The sequence below is a fragment of the Echiichthys vipera genome (assembly GCF_963691815.1).
Source record: "Echiichthys vipera genome assembly, chromosome: 15".
NCBI lineage: Eukaryota > Metazoa > Chordata > Actinopteri > Perciformes > Trachinidae > Echiichthys > Echiichthys vipera.
Genome location: NC_139840.1, coordinates 2964966 through 2974075, shown reverse-complemented (window position 1 = coordinate 2974075; position 9110 = coordinate 2964966). Strand labels below are relative to the sequence as shown.

At 49.3% G+C, this 9110-nt stretch overlaps 1 protein-coding gene across 1 annotated transcript in view; it reads left to right on the top strand.

Annotated features, from left to right (window-relative positions):
* Positions 1–2757: 2757 nt before the first annotated feature.
* frrs1a (ferric-chelate reductase 1a) overlaps positions 2758–9110 on the top strand; it is a gene marked incomplete at its 5' end in the record, with an annotated part of 16657 nt that continues 10304 nt past the window's right edge. Inside the window, 6 exons of the mRNA XM_083928532.1 lie at positions 2758–2962; positions 3857–3999; positions 4104–4198; positions 5756–5906; positions 5997–6116; positions 8935–9006. Of these exons, the coding sequence (XP_083784658.1) occupies positions 2758–2962; positions 3857–3999; positions 4104–4198; positions 5756–5906; positions 5997–6116; positions 8935–9006 (786 nt within the window). The remainder of the gene's footprint in view (positions 2963–3856; positions 4000–4103; positions 4199–5755; positions 5907–5996; positions 6117–8934; positions 9007–9110) is intronic.

Here is a 9110-nt window from a genome sequence, read left to right as displayed (position 1 = left end):
GTGAACCTTTCACCGCCATTGTTTGAAATGTCCGCGCATGGTCCCTCCTTCTTTTTTCTATGTCCCAACAGGCGCACAGGAAATTACGTGAGAGCCGCCGTAGGCCTCGTGCTCGTACACGTGCGCACGCTCGTGCTCGTACACGTGCAAACGCGCTCTACAAAAGCCCACCTCTCTCAGACGGGCCATGGACGGCCAGCTGGCAGCAGCTATGCGCGGAGCGGTTGCACTCACACTGGTCAAACGCACTAGGCTTTAGCCGTAAAACCTGTTTGGGCCCGGTGCGGAGGGACAGTGTGAGTGCGCCCTAATGTACAGCTCTACAAACTTTAAGCTGCTATGACCAAATAGACTTAGCACTTCACTTAGGTTTTGAATGAACTGGTTCACAGCTGCTCTGTCTTGGAAACCATGTGTAGGGCATGGACACTATGGTCACGAGTTCTTCTGAGATACTGAAACGTGTTTTACTAAACCAGGGTACGTGGACGGTGCCCCGCATGGCTTATTCTCTGTTTTTCACTTATTTCTCCATGATAGTTCAACTTTGGATCCCATAAAAACAGTTCTTACATGTTTTTTTGTCATTATAAAAGTGCTGAATAGCTTTTAACACACACATTCACACATATGCACGTACACACACACACACACACACACGCACGCACGCACGCACGCACACACACACACACACACACACACACACACACACACACACACACACACACACAGGTCTACTGAGCCCTGATTGGCTGAATCTCTGGCCTCACGCGGAAGCCCTCAAAACACGTTGTTCCAGAAAGGATGACTGGAAAAGAGAGTTTCAGAAAGTTCAAAATCCAAAGGAAGCACACACACACACACACACACACACTCTCCCCTCACACACACACACACACACACTTAGAGCCTTTATCAGAGCTATTCTGAGGAAGAGCTCTGATCCCGTTCCTCGTGACTGACACAATCTAAACCCTAAAGACGGCTCAGGTAACGTTGTGTTTTCACTCTGCAATGAAAACCTAAACAAAAGCCTTCACGAGGACATTGTCTCCCTGTTTTCAGCAGCTGTAGTCACCTTAACAACTGCAGACGCACTCAGCTGAGAGTCGTCCGTTCACGCTCTCCGCTCGTTCAGAACCACCCTGACACACACACACACACACACACACACACACATCCTCAAACTGAGCCGTGAAGACTGATCAGGTAGGCCAGGTTCCTCTTTAATAACGGAGTGAACAACTAAACAGAGGCAAGGGTGTACTCGGGAACTTAAGGACGATTTAAAAACTGTGTTTTGTGATTTAAAACAACGTATAATAAGGTATTTAACAAGAGGCTTAAGACCCATCTTTTTAACCAGGCTTTGATCAGAGCACTTTTGATCCTTCTTTACTGTTTTAATCTCTGTGTTTGAGCCTTCATGCTTTTATGTTTTAGTCCCTCGTGCCTCCATATTTTAACCCTTTACTGTTTTAGGCAACAGTTTTTAATCTCCAGTGTTTCCTCAGGGGGCCTAAAGCACTGGGAGTTGTCTCTGGTCTGGCCGTGGGGGGTGCTGTCCCGTGGACGGCTCCGGCCCAGGCGACTAGAGGGCTCTGCACCTTGGTGCGGAGGCTCCTGTCTGCCCGGGTTGGGGGGTCTCTGTGGCGGTGGTCTCTGCGACCTTGGACTGGGATCTCTCCCGGTGTGGTTGGACCCCCAAAGGTAGCTTCCTCTAGACTCCTCTGTACCTCAGGTCTCTCTGCCCGGCCATGTCTCTGTAGTGACAGCTAGTGTTTGTGTAGGTGTGAGTGTGTGTGTGTCAGCGTGGCTGTGTGTGTGTGTATGAACGTATATATATGTGTGTGTGTATGTCTCTGTGCATGACTGTGGGAGGGTTGGGTTCTTTTAACTTTCTTCTCCTGATTTGATTTGATGTTTCTCTTCTTCTGTTCATCTCTTTGAGGCACTTTGCGGAACTTTTCTGTATGAAAAGCGCCGTATAAATAAAGGTTGATTTGATTTGATTTGATAACACTAGTATTGCATGATGCATTTCTTTTCCTGTCTCATGTGTGTGATGCAGAGATTGCAGACTGATGAAGTACAATGATGACAATAAGTCTATGAACATAAATCTATGCATTGCTATGTGAGGACAGGTGCAGATGTTGTGGCATAGAGTTTTGCAAACTGATGTTTTTATTTCCAAGAGAGCTCGGGCGTGCACGGGGCAGCAGCTCCCTTCTTCTCTCAGCTGCTCCTAGATCCTGTCTTCTCCTCCTCTTTTCTCTCCTCCTCTCCTCTGGTGCTTCTCTCTCCTCTGCGGTCGTCTCTTAAAAATACTTTTAAATTCACTAAAACACAAAAAACAGTTTCCCCCAGAGGCTCAAATGTCATCAGACATCAGACTAATGGGTTCAGAGATTGGGCACTGCCAAGATGGTGTCAGCCCGTTGGTTCTTCAGAAAGCTACGGGTGACGTCATGGAGAATACACCCATATGTTTTACAGTCTATGATGCTGGCTCACTGTCATGGTCTGCTCAGGGACCTGCAGTAAATGGAGCAGAGCCGTCGTCAATGTGTTTTTAGTTACACCTGCTGTGATAAGTCAAAATGTATCGATCAGTAAGAAACATCAGAAAGAGTGTACCAATGGCAGCAAGTCAGAAACTGTTTGTAAAGTCATTTTGAATTGATTCTCTGTGTGGTTTCCTTTTAATTTCAGGTTTTGTGGACACCGTGTAGCGGCTGATACCTGATCTTGTAGATGTCTCCTGTGGGCTCGTGTTGTCTTCTCTGTATCTCTGTCTTGGCGTGTCACTGGGTGCCAGCAGGCTGCTATGCCAACGGCAAGGTCACCAAAGCCTGTGGCAGCATGGAACCCAAGCATGGCGTCCCTGCTCAGACCACTCAGAGCCCCTACCGCCTAGACACCAACACCACCACCTTCAGTCCCGGAGATTGGATCAAAGGTAACTAAGGGCGCACTCACACTGTCCTTCCGCACCGGGCCAAAACAGGTTTTTCAGGTCAAGCCTAGTGCGTTTGACCAGTGTGAGTGCAACCGCTCCACGCATAACTGTGGCCAGCTGGCCGTCCACGGCCCGTCTGAGAGAGGTGGGCTTTTGTAGAGCACGTTTGCACATGTACGAGCACGAGCGTGTGCACGTGTACGAGCACGAGGCCTACGGCGGTTCTGACGTAATTTATGTGCGCCTGTTGGGACATGGGAAATAGAAGGAGGGACCATGCGCGGACATTTAACAACAACAATGGCGGTGAAAGGTTCACGTTGGTGTGATGCGGAGGTGGAGTGTTTACTGCAGATTTGGTCGATGAAAAGATTCAAAAACAGTCGACAAGACGCACAAAAACTCCGAGGTCTACGGAAAGATCTGGAAACAAAGCCACGCCATGACGTCATCAATGCGTGTGACGTGTTACGGCGCCGAGGCCCAGGTAGTGTGAGTACAAACGGGCCTGGAGGGGGGGACAAGGACCCTAAAGCCCGGGGCACGGTGCGGGAGGACAGTGTGAGTGCGCCCTAAAGAGCCAACACTGCAAATGCTAGCTTATTACTGATAACGCTCTAGTGTGAAAGATATAAGGCGCTCATTTTGATCCAGTCTTTCAGGAAGTGCACCCTGAAACAGTGTCCATACTGTCAAAGTTTCTTATACTAGCAAAAACAGTTTGCTACAAGCTTTTAAAGATAAAGATAGTCCTGCGATCTGGAGATGGTCAGAATACAGGTTTTAGTACTAGATTGGTAAATTGTTAGTTTAGAACCAAATGAATAGAAATGATTGACAATGTTGATGTAATTTTCCTTTGGATTTTGAACTTTCTGAAACTCTCTTTTCCAGTCATCCTTTCTGGAACAACCTATTTTGAGGGCTTTCTGCTTGAGGCCAGAGATTCAGCCAATCAGGGCTCAGTATCCACAGTCGGCACCTTCACCCTGACCAACCTGAAAAAGACCCAGCTGCTCACCTGTAATAAGCACCAGGTGGGCATACGCTTAGTGCACATGAAGACAGGTAGCTAGTACTACAAAGTTTAAAAACAAAATGTTTTTTGTGCGTGTGTGTGCGCACGTGTGTGTGTGTCCAGGGTGCAGCAGTGAGCCATACGAGTGATGCCAGACAGACGGAGGTTGTCGTCACCTGGCTTGCTCCTGCAGATGCTCCCTCACAGGTTCAGTTTTTGTGAGTTCCTTTCTTTCTTAATGCTCATTCAAAGCTTCTGTATGACACTTTTGTTGAACAGTGGCTTCTACGGAAAGTGCAGCTTAGCCAGGTACCTCTGGAACTGACACCTTGTCGTGTGGTGATGTGACGTGTTGGCTGGAGACATGACGGATCTGAAGCTGCGCTGCCATTTTCTGTCTGGACATAGAAACTGATCCGTGGGTTAAAACCCGTATAAAATATGGGCGGAGTCTCTGATGTCCCCGGTAAATTACTGAAGAGCCAAAATGAAGCAGGCGAGCGAAGGCTAACGAGCTTAGCAGACATGGAATTACTCAGCCGCAGTAGCAACTACAACTCAGGCATCGCCAACCCCCACTGGACCGGTGTTCATGTCCTGGCAGTGTCCCAGATGTACTAAGTCATCCGCAATCTCTACTCCGGGTCTCTGCAACTCATTCCTCCACTTTTTCACTGACAAAATCAACTTAATTTATCAATCATTATCCCCTCTATCTGACCCCCCAGCATCCCTATCTCTCTGGACCCCCTGACTCCAACCCCACACTCTCCCAGTTGGACCTGATGAACCTTCCTGAACTCATGAGCTCTTCTAAACCCACTACCTGCTCACTTGACTCTCCAACTCCCCTCCTGAAGTCCCACCTCTCTGTCACGAACGGTAACTGGGAAAACACAGAGGACTGGGACCCAAATGCAGACATGAACGCTAGAGTCAGTTTTAAAGGTTTTAATAAAAACAACTCCAACTTAAGTGCACAGTGGAGCCCTCTTCGAAGGTCCGTTCATCCACGTCTAATGGCGTCCTCTGCAGCTAACCCCAGTCGTGAGTGGGAAAGAATGGCCACGGGGAATGAGCACAGGTAGGTGGTTGGTAAACTGGGAGACAGGCTTGGGGGATGGGAGGCTGGGAGGCTAGGAGACAGGGAGACAGGCAGGCAGGTCGACAGGGAAACGGGCAACGCTCTTGCTGATGATACCATCTGGTCCTGAATGATTTCCAGGTCCGTCCTTATGTACAGAAAGGGAGGTAATTAGCGCCAACGACGTCCACCTGGAACAGCCTGCCCGGGGAAAACCACACCTCCAGCTAACAGTCGCTAACAGCCAAATGCGGCTAACAGTGATTAGCTCGGGGCAGCACGGGGAAGGCATTCAAAGGTCTTTTTTAACCACTAATGCTGCTGAAAATAACAGCAAACCTCTGCAGCAGCATGAGAAGAGTCCCTACACACACAACAAAGCACCAATGGGCTCCTTCCACTGTAATGGACTTTACTATGAGAGAAGCTGGTACAGGGGCCAGTAGGTAAGTCTTTAAAACACTCTTTTAATAAACTCTGGGTTCACTTACTACGCTGTTGATGCTTTGTTTTATGTGTAAGGATTCTTGTCATGCTGCTGTTGTATGTTGTATGTTTTTTATGCCTTATTTTAGGCGGTAAAACAAAAAAAGTGACTATTTCAAAAAGGTTTGATGACTTTTTATAAGCGCTGTAATCTTAATAACAGAATATACCCCAATGCATGTGTATCTATGGGTTTGTTTTCCAGCGTGACTGTAGTTACCCACTACCACACGTTCTGGGTGAAGCTGCCTGGACCAATCATCTATCAGCATGGCGTTACTCCCCACCCGACCCAGCCAGAGACTACACCCGCTCCTGTACAACCTACAACCACAGCCTCCGTCCTGCCCGGCCCTGTGAGTGAGACAACATTTGCACTTGTGGTTGTGACAGTGAGTCCCTGTCTGAACATGCGGTACTCATTAACCTCCATCTTACACCTTCAGTTTACCTCTGAGGGATGTGGCCAATCCAAATCCTGCCTGCAAGATCCTCCAGGCTGTGATCCAGCAGTGGACCCTCGCTGCTTCTTCCTGTCCATGACCACAGAGGGAGCAGACGAAAGGGTTTGACTCTTTACAGTTTCATTTACTGCTGCAATGAATACAGTTAAAGACATAGACATATAGGGCGCACTCACACTGTCCTTCCGCACCGCGCCCCGGGCTTTAGGGTGCTCTACTAAAGCCCACCTCTCTCAGACGGGCCGTGGACGGCCCGCTGGCCGCAGTTATGCGCGGAGCGGTTGCACTCACACTGGTCAAACGCACTAGGCTTGACCTGAAAAACCTGTTTTGGCCCGGTGCCGAAGGACAGTGTGAGTGCGCCCATAAACATAGACGTAGACATATAGACAAAGACGCCACATCGACTGCGGAGGGACGTGCCTAAAGCGCCGCAATCTTGGAACGGGGCTAGCAGAGGCTAACCTGACTCTTGGCCAGAGGAATTTGGTTCCTCCTTGCTTCACTCATCCATCTGGGATCGTTCGACTGGGAAGTGCTTTCAGGAGGCTGGGCCTTATCAAAAATCCTTGCATATGATTGGATAAACCACTTGTCCGTCCTACTTCAACCACTCACATAGAATCCAGCCCGTGACGCCGATGAGAGTGACGCAGGGAAACTCCAAACAGAACAGCCGACATGGTTTCCACCAACAAAAGCCTTCAGAGCCGTTCTCTGGTGTTCTCTAGATTGGACGACACAGATGAGATAGCAGCATCTATGTACGAGAGTCGCCACAGTCCTTTCTCTGCTACGTCACATCTATAAAACCCCGCCCGGTTGGTCCTGATTGGCTCGACCATTTTCTGCGGACCCTGAAATCACTTTCCTATGGAGCGAATCCAGATGGTCGAGTGGAGCTAGGCGGAGTCAAGACGGAAGCAAGGCGGACCGAGAGTCATCTGGCGAGAGTCAGGTTTAGCAGAGGCAGCCGTGCATCAACATACAAAGGAAAGAGGTGCTCCTCAAACTCCTCAAGGTGTGTGTTTGTGTGTGGGGGGGGGGGGGCAGCAGGCAATGCTGCATCTATGTACTGTATATATGTCTATGGATGCACTGTAGGAGCCATTGGCCCTGTTCCAAGATGGCCGCCCTGTAGGCATGCAGCTCTAGTGTGTGGGGGGGGGGACAGCAGGCGATGCGGCGTCTATATACTGTATATATGTCTATGGACGCACTGTAGAAGCCAGTGGCCCTGTTCCAAGATGGCCGCCCTGTAGGCACGTAGTTCTAGTGTGTGTGGGGGGGGGGCAGCAGGCGATGCGGCGTCTATGTACTGTATACATGTCTATGGTGCAAGGTGCTACATCTGCCAGGTAATCTGCACAACATGAGAACTGTGTCATGTTGCCGGTCACAGTCTGTTCCCGTTTTCACCCTTGTTTTGTCTTTTCTGGTTTCACTCAAATCTCTGTCATTCTCAGGCACATCCACTCCACAGGCAGTCATTCAAATGAGGAATACTGTGAACTGTGTGTATGTTTGTGTGACGCTGCATTGCTACAGCTAGAATCTGTCTATAAACGCAAGGGCCGCTGTCTGTACGTCAGTGAGTCACTGTGTGTGTGTTCCTCAAATATCTCTGCAGATCAGGTTCAGACTGACCTCACATTTTCCACTTGGCTTCCCCACGGCACAATGGCGTGGACTAAATATAATGTCCTAAGTCTTCTTCCCTTCCCCGCTACTTCTCCTCTCGTCGTCCGTCCCCCAGACAGAGTCTCAGATGAGCAGCAGAACGTTGTATTCTGTAGAGAAAACCGCAAACAGGTGTGAACCCCCCGTGTCCTAACAGCACGCGAGCATCAGACCATCGCTTCACATCGCTGCTCTCTCTCCACACCCCTGAAAAACTGGTACATGTCCTGTGACCCAGCCACACACACACACACACACACACACACACACACACACACACACATGTCCTCCCAGCCTCCTCTGACTCACTCACTCATTCACTTCGAGTTCCCCAAACCCTGCAGAGCTCTCACGGCTGTTAACGCCTCATTTGCTGTGAACCGGCTTCTATCTTCCTTCTTCCATGTCAACACTGATACGTGCAGTAGTTTATTTTTGGTGCTTATAATGAAGTTCTAAACGTGAGGTTTTTCACATCCGTTGCGCGGTCACACTTTGCTTTTGCGTGCACACGCGTCCCAACACGACAGATCTTCCCTTCCAGCACGGTGCAGGTGTAGGTGTGTCTATAGAGAGACGCGCCTACATCTGCGATGAAAGCAGTGGGAGTAGAGAAAAGGAAAGGGGGGGGGGGGGGGGGGGGAGACTATGGGGGAATTAAACTAGCAGATGGCAGCTCTCTCCACACCCCGGTGGTGAGTCGGTGGTGTGGTGTGGTGTGGATGAGGAGGGCTAGGAGCAATGTTGCTTTTCCAAAATGTATTTTCAGACTTCACGACTAAACAGAAACGATTGTAATGGTGGAAAATAAATATATATATATATATATATATATAATCCTCACAGCGAGAAGGTTCCTGGTTTGAATCCCGGCTGGGGCCCTTCTGTGTGGAGTTTGCATGTTGTCCCTGTGTCTGCGTGGGTTTTCTCCGGGTTCTCCGGTTTCCTCCCACAGTCCAAAGACGTGCAGGTGTTCGGTTCATTGATGACTCTAAATCACCCGTAGGTGTGAATGGTTGTCTGTCTCTGTTCGTCTCTATGTGTCCTGTGATAGACTGGTGTCCTGTCCAGGGTGGACCCCGCCATGTCTGCGAGTGACAACATGTGCACCTCCGTGTGTGTCCCCCTTGAGCATGTGTAGGCTCACTGGGCTACCACTTTTCCATAGGAACACTTGCATTCTTACGGCAATGCACTAGTGATATATGAACGTCACCCACTGAATCTCTTTTCTCTGCAGTCTGTGGAATTTGAGCTCAGTGGTCCAGCGGAGGGATACGTTGCCTTCGCACTGTCCTGGGACACATGGATGGTAAGCTAGTCCCTCAGTATGACACAACATCCAACACTGATCTTCAGCATAATCAGAAAAATAGCTGCAGACTTGAGCAAGAATCACAACATGCTGCACCTATA